General features: G+C 34.0%; 4 protein-coding genes across 5 annotated transcripts; 2 read left to right on the top strand and 2 right to left on the bottom strand.

Moving 5' to 3' along the window:
- Positions 1–819: 819 nt before the first annotated feature.
- LOC130655058 (solute carrier family 22 member 15-like) lies at positions 820–5683 on the top strand. Its single transcript, XM_057457758.1, has 8 exons — positions 820–1302; positions 1634–2061; positions 2751–2969; positions 3042–3176; positions 3914–4008; positions 4090–4189; positions 4267–4472; positions 4630–5683. Exons 1-8 carry the CDS (start codon positions 883–885, stop codon positions 4785–4787), a joined length of 1761 nt encoding a protein of 586 aa, XP_057313741.1. The 5' UTR covers positions 820–882; the 3' UTR covers positions 4788–5683.
- Positions 5684–6250: 567 nt separating this feature from the next.
- Positions 6251–11792, top strand: LOC130655061 (solute carrier family 22 member 15-like). Of its 2 annotated transcripts, XM_057457761.1 has the most exons (8): positions 6253–6736; positions 7782–8209; positions 8764–8982; positions 9467–9600; positions 9717–9773; positions 10025–10124; positions 10587–10792; positions 10974–11786. In XM_057457761.1, exons 1-8 carry the CDS (start codon positions 6341–6343, stop codon positions 11090–11092), a joined length of 1659 nt encoding a protein of 552 aa, XP_057313744.1. In that variant the 5' UTR covers positions 6253–6340; the 3' UTR covers positions 11093–11786. The 2 variants fall into 2 exon arrangements, with proteins under 2 accessions (XP_057313745.1, XP_057313744.1); XM_057457762.1 differs by lacking the exon at positions 10587–10792 and having other exon boundaries at positions 6251–6736; positions 10974–11792.
- A 296-nt stretch (positions 11793–12088) lies between these two features.
- On the bottom strand, positions 12089–15654 carry LOC130655056 (uncharacterized). Its single transcript, XM_057457757.1, has 2 exons — positions 14242–15654; positions 12089–13859 (listed from the first exon to the last, which is right to left on the bottom strand). Exons 1-2 carry the CDS (start codon positions 15314–15316, stop codon positions 12490–12492), a joined length of 2445 nt encoding a protein of 814 aa, XP_057313740.1. The 5' UTR covers positions 15317–15654; the 3' UTR covers positions 12089–12489.
- A 3303-nt stretch (positions 15655–18957) lies between these two features.
- LOC130654542 (uncharacterized) lies at positions 18958–22822 on the bottom strand. The gene is made up of 2 exons (XM_057457152.1): positions 21718–22822; positions 18958–21243 (listed from the first exon to the last, which is right to left on the bottom strand). Exons 1-2 carry the CDS (start codon positions 22820–22822, stop codon positions 19853–19855), a joined length of 2496 nt encoding a protein of 831 aa, XP_057313135.1. The 3' UTR covers positions 18958–19852.
- Between the last annotated feature and the right edge of the window lie 263 nt (positions 22823–23085).

The following is a 23085-nucleotide window of genomic DNA, read 5'->3' as shown; positions in this document are numbered from 1 at the left end:
ACAAAGACATATATAATGTGAATTTTAATTTTAGGAAGCAACGTATGGACATGAACACAATCTCATGTATCAGCAATGTTTATAAAACAAATGCAATTAACCATAATCCATTTTTTATTAGGGTAGCTGTTACGTTTGTTACATCTTTGGAAAACAGACCTGTTTCTCAATGAATTATTGATGCATAAAACTAGCTTTGCATATAAACAGGAAATTTTTTTTTTATATCTGTGATCTGTTCAATACATTCTGATGTTATAACAAAAACAAATGTTGTGAACTAAATTAATTTTATTATCACCACATGTCTTCTTTGTGTTCGTCTTTAAAACACGAGAGCATTTATTACAGATTATATTTATTTACAAGTCATAGCAAGTAGAACTGAAACTTTTTACTTTTTTTACTATTTGTACTATCCCAATGTATTTCATACACTTCTTGGTTTATGATTGGTTCATAAAACTCTTCGTTTATACTTCTACCGTTGTTATGTCTCTTTCAAATTTATAAAATCTATCACAAACATGTTCTAATTTTGCTGAATAACTATTTTAAATTACTTTTTTTTTACTTTTTCAGCTTGAGTATTAAAAGATATTTGTTATTTATAAATCTTTTTTTAAACAATAACTTGTAACTGACAAATAACTGATTTCTCTATTTTGGCATTAAATATTTCTTAAGTCTTCTACAGTATCTAACTATGAGAAAAGAATAAAATTTCTTGTATTTAGTAATTTTGTACTATTTTTGAACTAATTAATTTTTCTATTCTTCTGACATTTTAACAAAACTTTAAGCATTTTCCAGGCTTGCACTATTGTGAGAGCTTTTCTATTTTTTAGAAACGTTTTTTGCACATAATAATCAATAACCAGTATGGAAGACGATAAAAGTTTTTTAATACATGAAAGTGAACTGGAGGACGAGCTAAGTGTACTATCAGATGATGGATTTGTAACTGCTGACGAAGTAGATGAAGAAGTTGAGAAGAAACAGATTGATATTGATGAATTTCTTAAACATGGCGGTGAGTGTGGTCGTTATCAAGTTTTGGTTCAAGGATGTATAATGTTTGCCATGTTACCCATGGTATATCCTATTATGATTTTTTATTACATTGGTTACGACCCACCATGGAGATGTTTATACAACAATAACAATATTACTCGTAGTGTAGACTTTAATAAAACTTGTAGCAATTCATCAATGATATTTCCACATGATGATAGCAGCAGGTGTGACTTAGATAGATCTGAATGGAATTTTGATTACCATAAAAGCACCTTGGTAACTGAGGTAAGTAAAGTAAGATTTGTTGCTTCTGAAGTAGGGGTGGTATATAAAATTCTAAATTTTGTTAAGGTTATCGTAGCTTGCAGTTTTAATTTTAAATTGCCAGTTTTTAAATCATTTAAATCATCTACTAACATGTTGATTATTGCGGTAAATAAAATTACTTTTTTCTGCCAGCTAGTAGGTGTTTGAACTCTTCTCTCTTTTTCTTCCTGAATTTTATCCCCTGGAATCTGTGTGTACACTTACACACAATCCCTAACGTGGATTTTCTTGGATCTTTTCCTTAATTCTTTTCATAATCTCTATGTCTTTATTTTAATTGTTGTTTTAGTTTGACTTGGTTTGCAATAAAAATTGGTTAGATGCGTTAACTGGATCAATTGTATTTGTTGGTTGGGGAATTGGTATTATTATTAGTGGATTTTTATCTGATCGATATGGACGTAAAAGAATTTTGTATCCCTGTTTATTCATGGCCCTACTACTTCTGCTATTACATGCAGTTGTAAATGAAATGTGGCAACTTCTTGTTATACGTTTTTTAATGGGTATCTTCTATTCGGCTCCTGCGTTGAATAGTTACATCATGGTTATGGAGTTGATTGGTCCAAACAAGCGTGTCATGGCAACCACTGTTATTAACTTCATGTGGCCAATTGGTGCATTAGCAATGACTCTTAAGGCAAAATATATAGACAGCTGGAGAATATTTGTAATATTGTGTTCGGCACCATACTTACTTGGGGTTGTGACAGCTTTGTAAGTATTTCATACTTACGTTGGTTTAATATTTATTTATTTTTTATTATTTATTAGTACACAGACAAAGTCAAGAAGATGATTTGTTCTTTTTTCACTATCTTCTTTATTGCTATTTCAACTTTTTTATAATGTAGCAAGGTACCATCACAATACGTTGTTACACATTACTGTCCACTGTTTATTAAGGTTAGAGCCTTCTTACAAACACAACATTGTCCTGAATATATAGTTTCGTTTTTTTCCTTAAAAATGGGATTGTTAATGCATTGCTGAAAATCAGCACTACCATCCTGGAATTCCTGATCAGATTTTTATGGGATTCTGCTGAAGCAGACATTGCCATGAGGCTCCTGATATGCATGAGATTGTGATTAAGCCCCTGATCTCTTTTTTTTATAAACCTAGGATTACCATGAATCCTGATAAACATGAGGGAGTTGCAGGCAATTTGTATACTTTGTAGGGACCCGCAGTATACTTTTTACGAACTAATTTAAGCTGTGACGAAATATGGGTTTATATAGGAGAAATAACAGCCACGAAAAAATATTCTAAGATTTGCACTGCTAATCTGTTTATTTAACCGCGTTTAACTTTTTGTTTTCCCATTTCTAAATCATTTTGTTGGCATCTTTATACATCTTTTCACAATATGATGTATTAAAAAAATGCTGCATAATATTTAGATGTGTCCCGGAATCCGTTCGCTGGTTGAACTTAAAAGGACGAACAAAAGAAGCTGAAGCCATTTTACGTAAGGCTGCAAAATACAACAAAAAAATATTACCTTATGTCTCTTTAAAACCTGCAGAATTAGACAAGAAACACGGTAAAAAAGCTTCATATATTGACCTGCTTAAAAGATGGAAATTAGCAAAATCAATGTTAGCACAAGCATTTATATGGTAAACCTTTATTATCCTAATTTTAGTTTCTTTAATATGCTTTACTAAATGACTTGAACCCGTCTTGTTTAGGTTTCAGAGTGGCATGACATACTATGGACTCAACTGGGCATTTGCAGATCTTGGTGGCGATATGTATTCCAACTTCATCCTTTCTTTTCTTGTTGAGTTACCTGGAGTATTTCTCGTCTGGTTGTTAATGCAGAAGTAAGTTACTTTATTTTGTCACTTGTTGTGAGCACCTATTTGGTGTCATCAGATATATATGTACAGTATCCTTTTAACAGAAAATGGGTTACGATAAATATGATCAAATTGAAACAAGGTCTGCTTCAGACATGTTTTATGCATATATTTTGATGTTGTTTCTTTCATCCTAGAAGTTACAAATGTTTATTTATTCAGAATATATATAGATTTGGAGAAGATAATGTTTAATTTCTAATCAAAGACATCTAGGAGAAATTAGGAAAACTAGTCAGTGGCCCGTAAAATATCCACTGGTTCGCCCGTCGTTTTAATACCCCATCGCGTGCGTCTCGCAACTTGCGGTACAATCTTGCGTGACAGACAAACGTATATGGGTATTATGATATAGACTAGTCGTTAACCGGTGGAAAAATCCATGGGTTGCCCATCCTTTATGTATCGCATTTCGTGTTTCCGTAACAGGACGCGGCTTTCGCGGACATACAGACAGGCGGAATATGGCTTTTTTTAATATAGACTTTCTAATTTTGAGCAACAGTCAAGGCAAATTAGAGGATTTTGTTGTGTTGTATGTATCGTATTGCAATTGGAAATCTTTTCTCTTTTGATTAGGATAGACTGATGCAGTGTTTTTCTGGAAAGACAATTTTAAACAGAAACCATATGTTTCAAAATTATTACATTACAACACAAAAAGCGTTAGGATAAGTTTTTCACTTTTTTTTCTTTTTTAGGATTGGTCGAAAAAAGACGTGTATATTAATGTGTTCTGGTACAGCGCTGGCTTGTTTTGGTGTTGCATGTGTTCCGAAAGTTGAAAAGTTGAAAGGTAACTGAACACAACTACTTTTTATCGGTGTGGTAAAAAGTTAAGAGTATTACTTTAGTTAATTTCTTATTTTTGTTTCAGCACTTCGTGTAGCTCTTGGGTTAATAGGAAAGTTTATGATAAGTAATGTCTTTGTAGTCGTATACATGTGGTCTTCAGAAATATATCCAACTGTACTTAGGTAAGAAAATTATTAGTAATACTACTGCTAAGATAAAACCTTTGTCCTATTAAGTTTACATTTTTGTTTACTTGCAGAACACAAGGTATGGGTATAAACATTGTGACCAGCAGAATAGGTGCTGCAACTTCTCCATTCATCAAAATCTTAGACCAGTTTCATGTTGCTGCACCATTTGCATTGATGGTTGTCTGTGCTGTGACTGCCACCCTACTGGCATTGACACTACCAGAAACTCTAGGAAAACCAACACGAGAAACCTTAGATGACATGATAAGCGATGGTAAATGTTTTTAGTTCAGCTGAAGCTTGTTGGAATAATTATTTTGTTCTTTTTGCATTAAATGGCCAAAAGAGGTGTCTAGCTATTTCGAACTTGAATTAACTGCTCCCTACCAATTGTTTACCTCTAAAACTGGTTATTTTCATTTTTTCTGTAGGCATTGAGATGCGTGCTATTTATTCACTTAATGAAGATGTGGAATTTCGTGATGAGCGCTCACCAATCCCAAATGACAATCCAGATGAACAAGAAGATGAAGTGGAAGAAACAGATCCGTTGTTAATACCTGAGATTCAAATGCTACCTGCCACATGAGTATCAAATGTCCATATAGTTTAGACTATTTTATTATTAATTTTAGTATGTTAATATAACATTAAAACTACCAACAGAAGAAATCATGCTTCAAGGATTAAAATACATAGTTTTAACCTTTTTAAACCTATTTGTAATTCTTATCAATGTTAAAATGTGCATTTACAAGAAAATAAAAAAGGAATAAACGTTCCAAATTTTAGGTTAGTATTTTGCAATTTAAATTTTATTTATATAGTTTTATTATGCATTTATTTGTTGTATATATATTTGAATTTTTTTTAATATCGTTGGTTTTATTTTTAATCTTTTGTTTGTTTTGAATGTTTGCGTGTTCATTTGTGTTTTTTGTTATAATGTATTCATTAACAGTTCTTCACTCGCAGTAAACTACTTCTCCCGTCGTGGCTGTCCTCTGTAACAGTTAGAATTTCTAAAGCAAAGAGAGCGTGACCTTTCTTAAATCTTTGTATATTTTCTTGAGATACTGAAAACAATTTCTACGGATATATATTCTGTGATTAAAGCTTGCAGAGTTGCAACCAGAAAGTCAGGAAAATTGTAACCAAGGTATGTTATTCACCATCAATTTTAATTTATTAATATAAGTGTTATTTATGGGAATATCTATTTGTGATAATTTGTGCAAAAAAATGTTTCAAATGTCTTGAGTGGAATTTAGCTTCATTATATTTATGTGTGTGGTCATGTTAATATTTTTTTTAATTTTTTTTTTTCTTAAATTTTTTTGTTGTGGTGATAAATTTTATTTCTTTGTAGTATTTTTTATTTTTTTTTACTAATTCTTGTTTGTTATTTCTTCTGCAACAGTTTATTTAAACAATAATATAACTCAACTCTGTATATAGCTAACATTTTACATTGCTTTTACTCGATATATGATGTACAATTTTCGTTCATTTGCTAGAAGTTTGCTTCTAGAATTTTTGCATTTAGAAAAAAATTGGTCATTGTATTATTTATATTTATAATCTCTAAGTGATATGGAAATTGTAACTCCATGGTTATTGGCAATCTAACAATATCTATCGGAAACATCAATCTTATCTTTAGGGGCTAAAACGCTGGAAAAACGTTGTTGTCAAATATTAACGCAGTTACAATGTTCAATGCATCGTTTTAGTGACTGTATTTTGGCTTTAGAAGTTACCTGTTGATTTTCATTTGCAGCGGATGAAAGCTGCGGCTACCTTTGCTTTAATGGAAACTGGTTGTACAGCCATAAAATACAGAGATCTTTGTTTATACAACAGATTTCTGTTCTTTGAAATATAACCAACTCCAATTTTTTCTGTTTTTAAATTGGTTCTTTTGTGGGAACGTGAAGCGTCGGTTTCTGATAAGATAATTGTAACTCTTAATAACTAATAAAAAGAACATTGCTGTGGAACATTTAAGAACTTATTATCAAATTTAAAAGATTATTTTTTCATCCTGCGTCATTATTATTTTTTCTTTCTTTTTAAGAACACTAATGTTTAGGGTAAAAAACAGAACAGAACACGTTAGCTAGCACACATTCTTCAGAAAGCATGTTTGATGCAACATTCTCTTACGATGAAAGCAGCTCTGATGTTGATCCCCAGTTAAAAAAGAAAAAGGGCGATAACAAAGAGTTGGTTGAGCGTATTGATATCGATGAATTTCTTATAAAAGGAGGAGAGTGTGGTTGCTTTCAAATTTTTGTACAATCAGGTTTATTCTTAGTACTCTTTCCGTTGGTGTTTCCTATACTGTTGTTTTATTACATTGGTTACGACCCACCATGGAGATGTTTATACAACAATAACAATATTACTCATAGTGTAGACTTTAATAAAACTTGTAGCAATTCATCAGTGATATTTCCACATGATGATGGCAGTAGGTGTGACTTGGATAGATCTGAGTGGACATTTCATTACCATAAAACCACCTTGGTAACTGAGGTAAGTGAATTGAAATTTTTGTTCGTGTCATCTTGACCTTCTTTCTCCCACCCATATTTATTCCATCTACAACGTGGGCTTTAATTCCGCAAATCTCCTATATATTTTATATTGACATACAAATTTTTTGTTTTCATGTATTTTAGCAAAATATCTACAACTAATTTTTTCATAGAAAGAAATAAAATGGGGAAAAAACTCTCACTAATGTGTCCTTTAACTTGTTAGTGATCCAACAACACCACATAAATAAATTGTGCGTAAAGAAATATTATTATCAAGCAACTGAAGTTGGTCCAGTTTCTAGAATCAATCCTGTGAAAATTATCTGAATAAGACGTCTTATTTCTTTTTCTGATTTTGCAAATTTATACTGCCACAGAGTATCGCCATCTGCTAAATATATTTGTCGCCTCTACAACAGGAAATTTCAATTCGAAAGCGTCGGAAAAATTTGTTGCATGTTGTACAAACAACAATTGAAATGTAGTAAACACATTCAAGTGAACTCACTTTCTGTGCGATTTTTGATATACGGTTTTCAGCGCTGAAAATCATGAAACATGTAGTTTTCAAAAATGGTATAATTTTTTATCAGGCACCGAATGGAAGCAGTTCAACCCTATTCCGGCCGAGGGGGCAGATTTCGCCCCCCCCCCCCCCCCTGACGGTTTTTTTAATAACTCCTTATTGCTATGTTATATGGCTATGAAACTTACTGAGTTTCAATTAATCCGATTTTCCGATTTTGTCGGATTTTACCCGAAAATCGGGAAAAACGGATTTCGGGCAATTTTTTATGCAATCCACGTAAAAACCGGAAAATATGTTAAATAACTTTTATATAGCTTTCAGAAAGCGTGCCAAGTTTGAACAACCCTATAAAAAGTTATTTAGGGGGGAGGGGCGGACGGGGCGGGGGGGGGGCGGACCCCCCCCCGGTCATAGTATGTTCGGAAAACCCCTGACCGAATAGGGTTAATCGACGGAAACCAAAAATTAGCTACCCCAAGTCTCAACAAAAAAAATGTTATCATTTCTTTAGTTTGATTTGGTTTGCAATCGAAGTTCACTGAATGCATTGGCTGGTTCTATTGTATTTATTGGATGGGCTATTGGTATTGTTATCAGTGGTTATTTATCCGATAATTACGGACGCAAATGGACAATGTTCATAGGATTTTTTGTCACAACGGTTTTACTATTTGTTAGTGCGTTCGTCAATCAAATATGGCAGCTTATCGCTGTACGCTTTTTCATTGGTTTATTTTTCGCTGCGCCAGCATTAAATACTTATGTCATGGTGGTAGAAATTGTTGGTCCTAATCGTAGAGTTATGGCAACGACGATGTCTCATTTTTGTTCAGTAGCAGCGGGAATAGTATTGACTATAAAAGCTAAATTTATTAATGAATGGAAGACGTTGACCATGGCATGTTCAGTACCGTACCTTATTGGAATGGTGGCAGTTTTGTGAGTTTGATTTATGAATATTTTTTTCTCTGTTTTTTTCTCTATATTTTTAATGTTTTCTTTCAACACATACCTTGACAAACACCGTTCTTACATCAAAATGAGAAATTTGCAGCGTCCTTTATAACCTTATTTATCCTAATCCCCCCACCCCCCCACCCCTTTCCAGGTTTTTAGCTGCACCTTTTAATTAAGTTTACCTAACGTTGTCTGGATAACTTTCTAACTTTCCCTTAATTGAAATACAAAAACAAATTGCGGAACAATATTTGTCCATAGTCTAAAATTGATGACGTTGGCAGAAATATGACGACGTCAGAATAATGTTCATGTCAAATGGTAGATAAATGAATAATACTATATACTGTAATGCTGTAACCTGCTTGCAATCTTGTAATTATGCGACAACTAATCTAAACATGCCCCTCTAAATTCTTTCAAAAACAAGTCTTATGTACTGACTACTGCGTCACTACATACCCGACATATTGTGTACTTTATTTAAAGTTTTCCTCGCAATCTGTTGTAAAGCTTAGCTTGTATTATTTGTTTAGTTGTGTTCCCGAATCCGTTCGCTGGCTGAACTTAAAAGGACGAACAAAAGAAGCTGAAGCCATTTTACGTAAAGCTGCAAAATACAACAAAAAAATATTACCTTCTGTCTCTTTAGAACCTGCTGAGTCGGAAGAAAAGCATGGTAGAAAAGCTTCATATATTGACCTGTTTAAAAGATGGAAACTAGCTAAATCGATGTTGGCACAAGGGTTTATATGGTTAGATATTGATCGCAATACTGTTTGTCTCTATTATAAGTGTAGTGAGGATTGTAGTGAAATAAAGTGGGCGAAATGTGGAAAGATTTGAAAGAAAAAATAAAGCTTGGAAATTAGAAAATTGATAATTTTTAAATTTTAGGTTTTTCCGACGTCATGAACCCGTCTATTCTATTTTTAAACAGATTGTTGGCTCCGCTTTGGAAAATTAAAATTACCCCATATTTCAATACAGAAAAAGACGTCCTTTTGCTCTAGCTGCTCTCAAATTATTTGACTGCAACGTGCAACGTAATGACTTTACCAAACAGATTAAAAAATAAGATTTATAACATTTCCTATACGTGTAACATGCGACAAAAAAAAATAAAAAAAATTTCAGTTTACCTTCCTTTCTCTTTCTCTGTTAAATTTCTGTCTCACCCTTCACGTTAGTTTGTTCTATTGTGTGACCACATACCACTGTAGTTTACATTATCTCCAGGTTCCAGTGTGGCATGAGCACATACGCTCTGACGTGGTCATTCGCAAATCTTAGTGGTGATATGTATAAAACTATATACTTTCTCTTATGGTGCAAATCTTTGGACACCTTGTTGTCTGGTTTTTGTTACAGAAGTAGGTTGTGTTGTCTGTTCTTAAGCTTCTTTTGCGTTTTCTTTGCACCATCAGACCAGCATACAATTTAATTCTTAGAGTTGGTCGTAAAAAGACTTGTATCTGGTTCTGTGTAGGAACTGTCGTTGGTTGCTTTATCGTGGCTTGTATTCCAAAAACAGAAAAACTTGCAGGTATTTTATTCAAAGCATTTTATTTGTAAAATTAAGTCAGAAAATTTCTTAGAAAAAATTGTATCAGTAAATTTTGTTCATATCCGCAAAATTTATTCCCGCAAATAATTTTAGTTCTTGCTAACGTCACTTGTGAGCCTCTTTGCTGTATTCTGCAAAATCTTAAACATCTCAAATGTTCTCTCTTAGAAGTTATTGACATGAAAATACTACAGTCTGCATTGCACTAATGATAACACTCTTTCTTATAGTGTATAGATTGGTGTTTGGGATGACTGGTTTCTTCATGATCAGCAATGTATTTACTGTCATGTACATGTGGTCATCTGAAATCTATCCAACTGTGTTGAGGTGATTTATATTGACATTGTTGTATTTTCAAAATAAGTTATACCGCGAAAAATCATTCCTATTAAAAATAGCGAAAATGAAAACGGCGCATATCTGTGAAGCATTGAAATTTAAGTCTTATTTCAAGCTTCCTTAGAGACCTGCGTAAAGAACTCCTGGTTTTATTGTTTTTCCAAAGTTACTCTGTCTTCTTGCTTATTTCGTCTTTTTCTGAATTGGTTGATTGGTTTGGTGTTTATCCAAAATTTTAAATGCAAAATCTTACCTTGAATTTTCTGTACTTCGTTCTTGAAATCATTTGGCATTTTTTTTATTTTTACCATATTTAAGATAGCACTTGGAAAAAAAAGGTAGGATTGTAATTTCTTTCCTTGATACAGTTTGGCGGACAAAAATTTATTTAAAAAAGATTTCATACTTTCTCCTGTATTTTCTACTAGCAATTTCTGCTTCCTACCGTAGAACACAAGGTATGGGTATAAACATTGTGACAAGCAGATTGGGAGCTGCAACTTCTCCTTTCATCAAAATCTTAGACCAGTTTCATCCATCTGCACCCTTTATCTTAATGAGCTTGTGTGGTATGGTAGCAACCGCTTTGTGTTTCATGTTACCGGAAACAAAAGATCGACAGACACGCGAAACGTTGCGTGACATGTTAGAAGATGGTCAGTTTCTTTATTTTTACATGTCAACTGGGTTTCGCAAAACACTTATTGTAATACAGAAGACACAGCAGTTTATAAAAGAGTTTTTGTTTAATTTACCTGTTCGTTCATCTCCTGTTCATTTGACACCAGATTGTTAACAAAATATTAAATTTTACCTATTTCCTCTTCATTATTTCAGCTGTCGAGCTGCGGACCATGGCTGCTGTGGATATACGTGAAGATTTGAGTGACGATTCGGAAATAGACTATGATGCAGATATAGAGGAAACTCATGCTTTAATACTTACAAAAGTATAGTTACATGTTATTTTGCTTTATATAAGGAATTACTTTTTGTCCCATGAAGCAGGACCACTCACAGATCAGAAGGTGCACGCTAAACGTCAAGCTTTATTTAGCCTCACTTTACCCGTCCCAATAAATATTAAAATGTAATGTCTACTGAAGATATTGACATAAATTAAATATGAAATACAGTGAATTCGTCCACAGGCAAACAGTTTATAATATGTTTTGTTTCAGTATCATCAATTCCTGATATCACAAGAACTCACATATTTTTCTATTCTCTCTCAAAAAAATTGTATGCTTCGTAGTTTAAAGGGGTTGACGTTTAGCATATACCTTTCAATTGGTGAGTCATATCTAACTGGAATGGTGGAAGCAAGAATCAAGGCTAGTCTTAGTTTACTTGTGTGAAACCAACAATAGCCTTTTACTAACCTGTGATGTCAGCTGTATTTATGAAGGTTCCGTTTAATTTGACTGTATTTTGCGCTACAGCCCAATAAGTCCACAATGAAATTAGAGATTTTTCCAAGTGTGCACGTGTTAACAAAAAAAATTATCAGCTTTTTTGCGCTATCGAAGAAAAGGTAGTCAAATGAAACGAACCTAAAGGAAGGCAGATTTTTTATCTTGTATGTTTTTTTTAGAGTTTCAATATTTTCATATATTTATATTTGCATTTTTATATACATGAATACACACTCTCGAATATATACAATAGTATTTGTCTGCTAAAAAGTATTTTAGCTTCAAAGAAGTCCCCGCGATGTAAAATAATAAGAATAGTTACCGTGTTCAAACAAATTTTGAAGCAGATTTAATTTGGCGTGAATTTAATAAATTTACTATTTTCATATCAACCACATTACTCTTGAAATCGTGTTTGCTGATTGTGTAATATTGTCCTGCTAGGCTGTCATTGTATCCATTTCGAGTAAGATTTCTGTCAAAAGTAATTTCTGCAGACAAATTTTTTTGTGGGAGAAACAAATAAATAAATGCGCGAAACCGAAAAACATCTCTTTCTATAATATAGTCAGGTGGAAGGATTAGAAACATACAAAGCAGCAAATAGACTGATATATCGCTAAAATTTATGTCACAAAATATAATAAAAAACCTTAATTCGTAATACATTTTTTTATATAAAAATACACTCTTATCAGTCTAAGATTACAAGTTTAAAAATATGATAGGTCTATTAGAACAATAAAGAAATAAAAATAATAACTAGCCTCGATTCGCAACAATTTATTTGGCAAAATCTATGGCACGGCCTTAAACCGCAATAGGATACGTTACAAATCGCAAAAAGAGCCATGTTCTACATTTTTTTCTCACCGTCGCCGTCACAAGCTTAAATAATTTCACGATACTAAGGTGCCCGAAGTGTCTTTTTGTTAGAATCAGTTGTGCAAAGCACTGTACGATATCTCGTAACTATACTCCACACTTGATGTCGTAACAACTCTTTGTATAGTACAAGCGTAAATTACTTTAAGCGGCTCGGTCACAGCTGAACAGTCTTGAGAAGCCACCTGTTTCAAATTATCCATGGTAGTAAAGTTTATGGACACGGTGTAAGCGGTCGAGTTGTCCATGTTTGCAATCTCAAATGAAACTGCTATGATTTCAGGATCTAATACTGTCCCGTTTAACATTTTATTCTCATTGTATATCCTTTCTATTAAAACTAATTTCTTCTTGAGAATCTTTCTTTTTTTCTCTGTTACGGTATTTTCAAATATTGTGTATACTTTCGAAGTTCTATGGTAAAACAGAGCTGCAAACTTACCCTTCGGAGGTTCCCTACCTTTGTTTATATCGCATATACAAAGTCTTTTAGATACTTCTTTCGCATTACAACTCTTGTAACTGTGAAATTTTGAAATACGGTCCCAATTCAGCAGTTGCATATTATGGGTATCGCTAACACCGCTCATCCTAGACTTGAGTTCAACGCTTATTCTCTCTTTCTTATTGTTGGAACCGAATCCAGGCTCCATAACAATGTCAAATCTTGTTATCTGATTTTCGTTCTCGTTTCGTTGCAAAACATTATAAAACAGAATCGGCACCAGTCTTTTGCATTTCGGCGATTTCGCTATAATATTGTTCAATGTTCCCACGGCAAACTCTAACTGACCAACCAGCTCTGTTGAATTCTTTGCGGGAGAGCTCCAGCCTTCGCAAATACACAGATTCGGTAAACGTAACGGTAAGTCCGAACAAGTCCTCTTGAGTGATATATTTTGCAGCAACCCTGGAGTCGCATGACTTTTATCAGTTAAAGAATACAGACCGTGATGAAGATCAATCATAGTGAGAAGTCTCTTTTGATTTAACCTTAATGACGTCATCACATCATCACCAATATATTGTTGCACGCCTTTTGGTACAATCATGAACAAAGATGGATGAAACATTTCATAACGACCTTCCATGTCTAAATAAACGTAATCTGTATACGCGTTTCCATGATCTGCTAAAATTATTGTCAATGTATTTTCCATGTCCGCCATTTTTAATACGAAATCTGCCAAATCATTATCGAAAGATTGAATGCGAACTCCCCCGGCATCATGGGATACCATGAGAGTTGTATAAGCGAAAATATGTTCAGTGTCTTTATGTTGTTTAAAAGCTTTGTGTATATACTGCAAGTAGTAAGCGTCCTGTTGATGTCCGTTGTAGCAAATATATTCATCTTCGTACGTGTTAAACACGTGTGGTATACCATGACGTTGTAAAATCTTACACGATGCAAATGTCAGACCTAAGAAAACAAAAAAATATGAAAATTAGCAGAAAGTACAATTGTTTTGGAATAGAAGTCTTGGTGATAACAATCTCCAACGTAAAGAAATCTTGACTCCAGGGCCTCCTGCCTAAGCACCCGTTATTTAATATTCGTCACAAAAGAAAAAATCCTGAGAAAGAGTTCTATAATTCTGGGGTTGCATCTTGATGACTTCTTTTATTTAACTGTCTCAACCTCTTTCTTTATAGCAACTGAAGAGAAATATCTTAATTCGTTTTTGGAAATATATATTTTCACGCGTATTAAATTTCGCGCAAAAAATTTAGCGAGTAATTTCTGACTAGATCTTGCTTGGTTTTAGATACCGGAAGTTAAACGTAAATGGAATATGAAATACCGGTATCGTTGATGTGTGCTTTCTTCATCTGATCATTAAACTCGTTCCAATTCTCTCCGCCACCTAAATCCATCCTAATTCCCCAGTATGATTGCCAACACATATCGTCCTGGTGTAATGTATAATATCCATTCTTTTGAAAGTGGTTATAAAAGTCTTCTACGCAGAGTGGCATGTCCTCCACCTTAGTGTTCGTAAGATTGTGCGGAGCGTGCGTCCCTGTAAACAAGGCGTACGTATTTGCGTTAGTGTGACCATGCAATGCTTGGTAAAGCTCAAAGTCCAGAACTTCGACATTTGAACCTAAATTAAATTCTTTGAAAACATTAATTGTTTTCTTTAATGAGCGATAAAAATGAGCTCGAGAAAGTGAATCGATCAAAACTATATTGATATTTATTTTATTTTTTATTTTATTTCTTGTAGTTTTTATATTTCTACTCGTTTTATTGTCGTTCTTATTAGCTTTTAGCATGTCTTTACTCAGCAGCAGAAGTTGTGTTTTTTGCACGTCATCTCCACAACTTACAAACAAAAAATTAAAACCATTACGAATTGTCTGGTCGGCTGCACGTGCTAAAACGGTTTCTAATCGTTCATTACTTTGACTTCCCACTGCCAAGGTTGCTGTTTCTCCTGTTTTTGTATTGAATATATGAATATAAACAAAATCACTGTAGTGTCTCCCGCAATTTTTCACATTGCATTTAAACTTTCCTCTGACAAAGCGACATATTCTTATTCGAGGGTCGTTTCTGCATGTATGTACCTCTGGGTTGTATTTAAAGATGTCTGCAGTAAAATTACAACTTGATGTTGTGGGTATATGGTCTGTGCAAGCCTGTTGACCTGTGACTTTTCTGTTGTTGCTGTGAATAGAAAGCACAGGACATGTTGTAAAATTCGTATATTTGTTTGAAGTCTTCTTATATCGAGTGTCATGATGTGTATTAAGTTCCGTTTTCAAGAAACCAACAATAACAATTAATAAGGCTGTAAAAATAATGACAAAAATAATTTTCTTTCGTAATACTAAAGGTCTTGTAAAAAAACCTATCCAACGCTTAAGAGACATTTTCTTGCTTGTTTTGACGTTCAGTATGCTCTCTTGTTCGGATAATCTTCTACTTAATTCCAACACGCTGTAGTTAACATACGGTTAATAACTTCAGATTATAAGCCAAACTATTTTACTGAATCATTAAATTAACTCATTAAATATACTGATTAAAACATGGAGCTAAAATGACGCGGTGAATGGACTTTCTTAAATGATTCGCTTTCCAAAACAAAATGTTCACTTTTGCGGTTTATTTTGAGAGTCATATATAGACCGCACAATTTATTCAACTTAAAATTCTTTCAAATAAAAATTTGCTAACTTGCGTTAACTTTGATAACTTGTTAAACTGCGCGTAAAAACTTTTGAAATCTTAAATAAACGACGTATTGAATTAAGATGACTTGAGAAATTCTCATTTTGTTATATATTTGCCATCCATTAGGCTTGGTTCTCACCTGGCACTAAAGAGCGATAAAAATTGAGCACTAAAGAGCACTGGAAAACGAGCGTCCGTTTTAAATTGATTCACACTATAAGAGAAAAATACTTAATATAAGATCTCTTTTGAGCATGAAGCGTACTCTATTTCCTCATTTGGAAATCATGTTCTGTACAAAATAGTTCTGCACGAATGTCGGCACCTTTGATTTCAGAAGAAAACAATGAAACGAGCACTAAAATCTTAGTGATGTTATCAAAAATTTTTGATAACAGCACTAAGCTTTAGTGCTCGTTAGTGCTCGTTAGTGCTCGTTAGTGCTCGTTAGTGCTCGTTAGTGCTCGTTAGTGCTCGAAAAAAAGCACTAACGAGCAACAATGAGCACTAAGGAGCGTTGAAACTAATTCTCACTCACGAAAAAAACACGAATTATCGCTCCTTAGTGCTCTTCAGTGCCAGGTGAGAATCAAGCTTAACGAAGTTCTAAACGTGTAGAACAAATACACTATTTAAAAAAACAGGTGTAACTTTCTTGCTTGTATACAACACTTAAAGAAAACCAATGTACACCATCCAACGAAGAATTCAATAAAAACTTCAATAAAATTGTTTATAAACCATCGAGACAGGTAGAGGTCATCGAGACGGGTCGTGATTTTTGAGACGTGTGTCAGAATTGGCCAAAGTACTAGGAAATGAGTCGTTCGAAGAGTCGGAAACGTAATTTCTTTTCGGATTCTGCACTAATCGGGTTATCGGATATGCGTACATGCGCCTATTAGAATAACTAAGAATGTTAGGAGAATGTGAAAAGAATCAGTCATGTAAAAGCTAATGTGGTTTAAAATAAATTTACTAATAAGAACACCTTTTAAACAAAATCTACTCGAAATGTCGGGAACATGGTAAATAAACGCAAACACAGCTATTTTAATACAGACAGCCGAGTAGCTAAGACCTGTGGTTAACATTTAGATCAAAAGCAACTGTTTGGGCTTAACATTTGAAAATATAAGGTACCGAAGGTTAAATTGGATAAACTTCACAAAAGTTTTTTAAAGAGTATAACTTTTAAATATTATGCTTAGCAACTTTGAGGTTGAAAATCCCTCAGCCACTTTACCCTCAGCCGTTAAGACTCATTCACCCGTTGAAAAATTTACGAGTTCGCCCATTCTTTAATATCACATTTCATGTGTCCGTAGCACGACTGTAAAATCGGGTAAATAGAGATTACATGCGGAGACGGATGACTCCAATTGTGTCATCAATAAATCTTTGCCAAATGTCAAATCTGCTGTATAGTAGAAGGCGAAAAACGTTTATAGTTTCAATCCGAAGCTGCAAAGAAGAAGAAGAAGAAGAAGATAGATGGGTGTTACACATAATGTGTGTGAGCCGCAAACGCACCTCTACTTATCCAGATCCTAAAAGAATGATTACAAAAATGAGTACTCAAGCATAAGTGCTTTTTGTCTAAACAATAATTAAAACTGTTGTTTAGCAATACTGGACGCTGTTAGCACCAGTCAGATAACACTCAGCTTTGTGTTTCAGTTAGTAATGTTTTTTGTTATCGCAGGTTGATGGTCATTATGTATTATAAATCTCAATTAACCTTTTAATTTTCTTATTTTAATGCAATGTAGCTTTGGTTATGATCGGGTCATTGTTATAACGGGTTAGTAATCCCTTTCTAATGACTTGCTTGTAAACATTTCAATTTGTTGTTAGTGATGGATTTTCGTATATCATCAATGATGACAATAAGGATGTCGGATTAAATGGCAGATTTGTCAAAACTATATTGGTTCCGCGGAAGGTCCTATGATATCCAACTGTGTTTTTTGGAAGGAAGGTTGCTGTCATGAAGAAGGTTGCTGTCATGAAGAAGGTTGCTGTCATGAAGAAGGTTGCTGTCATGAAGAAGGTTGCTGTCATGAAGAAGGTTGCTGTCATGGATCAAAAATCAATAATAAAGATACAAAAATAAAGGACTATCTAAGCATCTCAGCAAAAACCGGTCAAATAAATACAGAGCAACTATATGATGAGTGACAAATTTTACACAGAAATTCTACCAGAAACCACAGAAATTATTTGCGGAAGAAATTTGTGCGGAATTTTTTTTTTTGACTTTTTTTTTTTTGCGGATTTTGTCCAAATCCGCGAAAATTAAATCCGCAGAAGTGAAGAAATTTTGGTGATCCACAAAAATAAATTCCGCAAATTTTCTGAAATACTTCATGCATAAAGAATCGATCTGTTGTCTTTGCTTTACATTTAAAGGCCTCTTTTTGCAGACTTTGCCCAAAAGTTGAAACTGTCTATTCTGAAACCTTTACAAGCAAAATAAGTGGATTGTGGAGCTTGACGATTATCTAAGCTCTCAGAAAGGTCAAGACATCATTTGAAATGGATGAAAAGCTATAGAAGAAGGGTCAAGAGATCTACCGAACCTTGATCCTTTTGCTGCAAGCGATCCATTGGAGAACACTGAAGCATCTCCATTGCTGATTGGACAAGTAACCGTCGATCCTGTAGAGATGTCAAGTTTTTTTTACCTACAATGGCGAAATGATAGTGACGAAGAGGAGTGGTCTGTGGAGGACGATCCATGTAGAAATATTTTCGATATTTTGACGATATTTGAGTATTTTTTTTGATGAAAAAATAGAGAGATGATATTCCATAACTCGGATGTTTTTCATACACTAAGAAGGTACTAAATTAGGATTTTCCCGACCTTTTATTTTACAAATTCCTTGCATTCACAAAAATTTATTCCGCAATATCTCTTTTGAGGTCGCTATCCGCAAAAATAAATTCCGCACAAATTACCTCCGCAAATAATTTCTTCCTTTAAGGCTGCAGTCTACAAAATTAAATCGTAATAAACTATGAGCGAATTCAATGTAAAACCTGTTTATTTTCTCATTCTTTCACAAGTAAAATTATCGGAATTTTTACTCAAAGAATCGGTAATTAGTCGTTTTGCGAGAAACGCGCAAAAAGAGTTGGAACCGAGTGATGCGTCTTCTCCGCTTTGTTTGTCTTAACAATAGGAATTTGAATCGCGTTGTGTCTCTTTCTCTTTAAATAATATCTGATATTATTAAAAGAGAAAGAGACACAATCTCTATGATTAAATATATTCACCACCTGCTTGTGTAAAGAGTTTTACAATGACTTGTTTGATTTACGGCTGATTCGGAAATGAGCGACGATCCCTTTTTGTACACATTTTTAAACAAGTTTTAACTGTGAAGTGATCTTACTTTCAAAAATGACAAATAGCAGTATGATCACTCGAAAAAACACTTTTTTGAGTGACTATGGTAGTAGTAGACTATTGCCCTGCAACTAGTAGGCTACAGAGCGCCATTAATAGCTTGGTCTTTAAAGCACTGAACAATTGGCGGAAGGGATATGCTGAGATCAGCAAAAATAGAATTTTGTAAAAATCTTAAGTCTGTCTTCTGTGGATATGTGAAATAAGTTGATGCATGAAAATTTGTACATAAAGAAATGTGTGCACACTATTGCTTGTAAGGATGTTCTGACAATCTGTCCAGAAAAATATTGAAAAGCGCGCATTTGGAAAAAAATTAATCAACATAATATTGCTGATTATAACTAATCAACTTCTTCAGTTGGTGTTTTTGAACTGATGTGTTGATGACTTATGTGCAGGTGTTGTTATAATATTGCAAAAAGGAATTTCATTGGCTATGGTGTTGGGCTATGAACTTATTTTTATATTTAGCAATTCAACAATTCGTACGAAAACAAAATTCGCAATAAACCACAGAAAGAGGAAAATGATAAAAACAACATAGCATTTGATTGGTGTTCAATTTTTCGGCATTCCATAGAGATTTATGCAGACGAACAACTTATTCTTTAATTCAACCAACCACACGAAAACAATAAAAGTCAATGCACACAACTTTTACGAAAAGGGAAACTTTTTATATATCTGCTTCTCAGGATTTTAAGATTTAAAGTAAACAAACTATAATCAGGCTGTTGTGACTCCACTTTACAGCCAAGACATACATTTCTGGTAGCAAAATGTACATCTAAAACACTGCATCTTAAAACATCACTCAAACCATTCTGAAGCTAAGAACCACTCTGTAGTCTGCATCGGTAAGGGACCAAGTACTGACAACTGAACATATATAAATTACTTTATTTGCTGGCACAACCCCTTCACATTTTCCAGCAGATGCAAATTTCATGTTTTCTAAACGTGTGAAGTTTAAAGATATGTAGAAGGAGTTGGAATTGTTGACAGAAGGAACGTTCAATACTTCAAATGAGGCTGACACGATTAGATGTTCTTCATCGGTAGGATCCTCTTTGTATTTATAGATTCTTGTGAGTAACGATACTCTTTCTTTATATATAGCTATAATAGTTTCATGATAATGAGCCATGGTGTACCCAAGCGATGTACGACTTTCGTAAAAAATATTTGTTCTATTCTCAGCATTCAAGAAAGTTTCGTTCTCAATATCCACAGGAAGATCACATACGCATAACATGTTAAATGACTTCATATCATTACATGTTTTATAAACCCCATATTGAGAGACTCTATCCCATGCTAGCAATTTCATATGAAAACTATTTAGCTCTGAGATTGTTTGAGATGACACCTGCACGTTAAAGACGTCATGTTTATTTTTAGAATTGATGCCAGGTTCAGTATGAACATCAAAAGTGGTGATCAGCTGGCTGTCGTGCATCTGTTGATAGGCGTTTTCAACATGTATCGGTACCAAACGTTTACATTGGTCATGCGTTGAGTAATTTGTGATCATATTGTTCAGTTTTCCAACAGCAAACTCGAGCTGTCCTAAAATGTCTTTCAAATCTTGAACTGGGTGGCGCCATTTTTTACACAGACATAAATTTGGTTGAATCAATGGTAACTGCGAGCAATTTCTTTTTGCTGAGATTTCTCTTAATAAACCTTTTTTCTGGTAGTTCTTATCAGTTAAAGCATACAGAGTGTGATGAATATCAATCATAGTAAGAAGTCGCTTTTGGTTTAACCTTAATGACGTCATCACATCATCACCAATATATTGTTGCACGCCTTTTGGTACAACCATGAACAAAGATGGATGAAACATTTCATAACGACCTTCGATGTTGGTATATACATAATCTGTGTACGTATTTCCGTGATCTGCTAGAATGACAGTCAATGTATTGTCCATTCGTGACATCAAAGACACAAACTTTGCCAAGTCTTGATCAATCGTTTGAATGCGAACGCCACCTGAATCATGCGCAATATGTAATGCTGTGTACGAGAATAAAGCGTGTGCATCTGTGGATGACAAAGATCGATACTTGTTGGCGATGTAATCCAGAAAATAGGAGTCCTGTTGCTTGCCGTTATAACAAATATTTTCATTTTCGTCTGTGTTGAAGATGTGTCGTAACTTAAACAACTCCAGTACCTTGCAGGATGCGAATGTAAGACCTACACAAGAAGTAGCACAACATGCATATAGTCATTGTCAGTACAACAACAAAAAAGTTGCATTTAATTCTGGACATGACAATAGGTGGTGATTAATGAAATGAACTCCATCACATCCATTTTTTATCAGAATCTGCAGGAAACTCTAACCTCAGAAGAGGAATGAAAAAATATCCAAGATACCCCTTTAGGCTTACGTGACCTCTATGAAAAAACGTTTTTTTTAAAAAAAACCTTTTAATCTGACTGTTGTCTGACTGTTAATTCTCCAGATATCGAAAGTAAGAAACCTGTGTTTAATTATATTATAAAAAGTGTATATAGTTATAAACACCTTTTATAGAATAATATTCTCCACAACCCATCGTATTGGAATTTTTCCAAAATTACATGATAAGGCTATGAGAATAGTCCTTGAGTCAATCATTTTGTTTAATTGTCAAATTGATCAACAATGGACATATGGCAATTTACCTGTTTCGTCGATATATGACTCATTCAATGCCTTGTAAAATTCACTCCAAGCTGTATTTGCGTGAGAACCAAGGTCGAATCGAAGACCCCATGGTGATCTCCAACAAAGATCCTCCTGATATAAGGTTTTGTAACCCAATCTTTTGAAATGTTTGTGAAAATCATTGGCAACCACAGGCACGTTTTCAATTTCAGGTTTGCTCATATTGTTTGAAAGCGATTTTCCCAAGTATAAAGCTCGTATATTGGGGACAGTGTGACCATACAAAGCTTGAAAAAGTTCGAAGTCAAGAACTTCAGCATCTCCGACGGAATTTATTTCATTAAAAGAGTTTATAGTTTTCTGCAACGAGCGATAAAAATGTCCCCTTGAGATCGAGTCGAAAAATACGACATTTATATTTAAACAATTATTCAAAGATTTGTCGACTTTTTGATTTTTTCTTGGATGGGAAGTCTTCGACGGGAAGTGTTCATCCAGAACAAGTAGTTGTGTTTTATTTTCTTGACCTGCACAACTTACAAACAGAAAGTGAAAGCCATTCTTTATAGTTCTTTGTACATAAGTAGATACAAAACTGGTAATATCTTCGTCCGCCGTAAAATTAGTTGCAAACGTTTGAACTGAACCAGTCGAGTAGTTAAACATAAAAACAGTTATGTTATCATTGTAGAGTTTACCACAAGTTTTTCCAGAGCAGCGTAGCGCATTGTTTTCAAACCAGCATATACGTACTCCTGAACTTACATCGCAGCTTCTGCTAGCATTATACTTGAATATCCGCGCTGCTACGTCACATCCAGATTCAGAGGGTTGACGTGGCACGCACAAGTTGTCATCTGCAGTAATAACGTATTTTTTATTTATAGCTAGCACAGGGCATATGGTCTTGTTTTTATCTACATTACTCATTCTTTTAACAAGTTTAAGCAATGGTTGAAGGCTGGTAAAGACTGTGTACTTGATGAATAGAATTGAAAATGCGCAATATAAAATAACAAGTATTAAAAACATCAGTATATAACGATGTTTGAAAACATAATTGGTCCGTAAACACATTTCAGTATGTAGTTTGATGGTATAATAACTTTGTCTTGTTTTCATCCTTGTGGCATCTTATATATATAACCAATGATGGCCGAAATACGAATGTGGAACCGGATATAAAGCATCCGGAAGTAAACATTTGCTAAATAATGCAAATTTCTAAGCATTTATTGAGCATAAACTTACTGAAGCAGGAAGGGAACCTCATCCCCAGGGCTTCTCAGGTGTTTATATTGAAACAAAAAAATCTAAGTCTGGAAGACAAATTGTTCAAAAGGTTACATTCATTTTTCTTACACAATACCTCGTCCGTAAACTTT

This window comes from Hydractinia symbiolongicarpus, chromosome 8 (genome assembly GCF_029227915.1).
Source record: "Hydractinia symbiolongicarpus strain clone_291-10 chromosome 8, HSymV2.1, whole genome shotgun sequence".
Classification (NCBI taxonomy): Eukaryota; Metazoa; Cnidaria; class Hydrozoa; order Anthoathecata; family Hydractiniidae; genus Hydractinia; species Hydractinia symbiolongicarpus.
This window is presented reverse-complemented; position numbering and strand designations above follow the sequence as displayed.

Coding starts and splice junctions, on each gene's coding strand:
- LOC130655058 (XM_057457758.1), top strand. CDS start 883: ATGGAAGACGATAAAAGTTTTTTAATACATGAAAGTGAACTGGAGGAC. Junction 4,190..4,266: donor ATATATCCAACTGTACTTAG/GTAAGAAAATTA, acceptor GTTTACTTGCAG/AACACAAGGTATGGGTATAA. Junction 4,473..4,629: donor AGATGACATGATAAGCGATG/GTAAATGTTTTT, acceptor TTTTTTCTGTAG/GCATTGAGATGCGTGCTATT.
- LOC130655061 (XM_057457761.1), top strand. CDS start 6,341: ATGTTTGATGCAACATTCTCTTACGATGAAAGCAGCTCTGATGTTGAT. Junction 10,125..10,586: donor ATCTATCCAACTGTGTTGAG/GTGATTTATATT, acceptor TTCCTACCGTAG/AACACAAGGTATGGGTATAA. Junction 10,793..10,973: donor GCGTGACATGTTAGAAGATG/GTCAGTTTCTTT, acceptor TCATTATTTCAG/CTGTCGAGCTGCGGACCATG.
- LOC130655056 (XM_057457757.1), bottom strand. CDS start 15,316: ATGTCTCTTAAGCGTTGGATAGGTTTTTTTACAAGACCTTTAGTATTA. Junction 13,860..14,241: donor AGCACACATCAACGATACCG/GTATTTCATATT, acceptor TTGTTTTCTTAG/GTCTGACATTTGCATCGTGT.
- LOC130654542 (XM_057457152.1), bottom strand. CDS start 22,822: ATGAAAACAAGACAAAGTTATTATACCATCAAACTACATACTGAAATG. Junction 21,244..21,717: donor GTCATATATCGACGAAACAG/GTAAATTGCCAT, acceptor CTTCTTGTGTAG/GTCTTACATTCGCATCCTGC.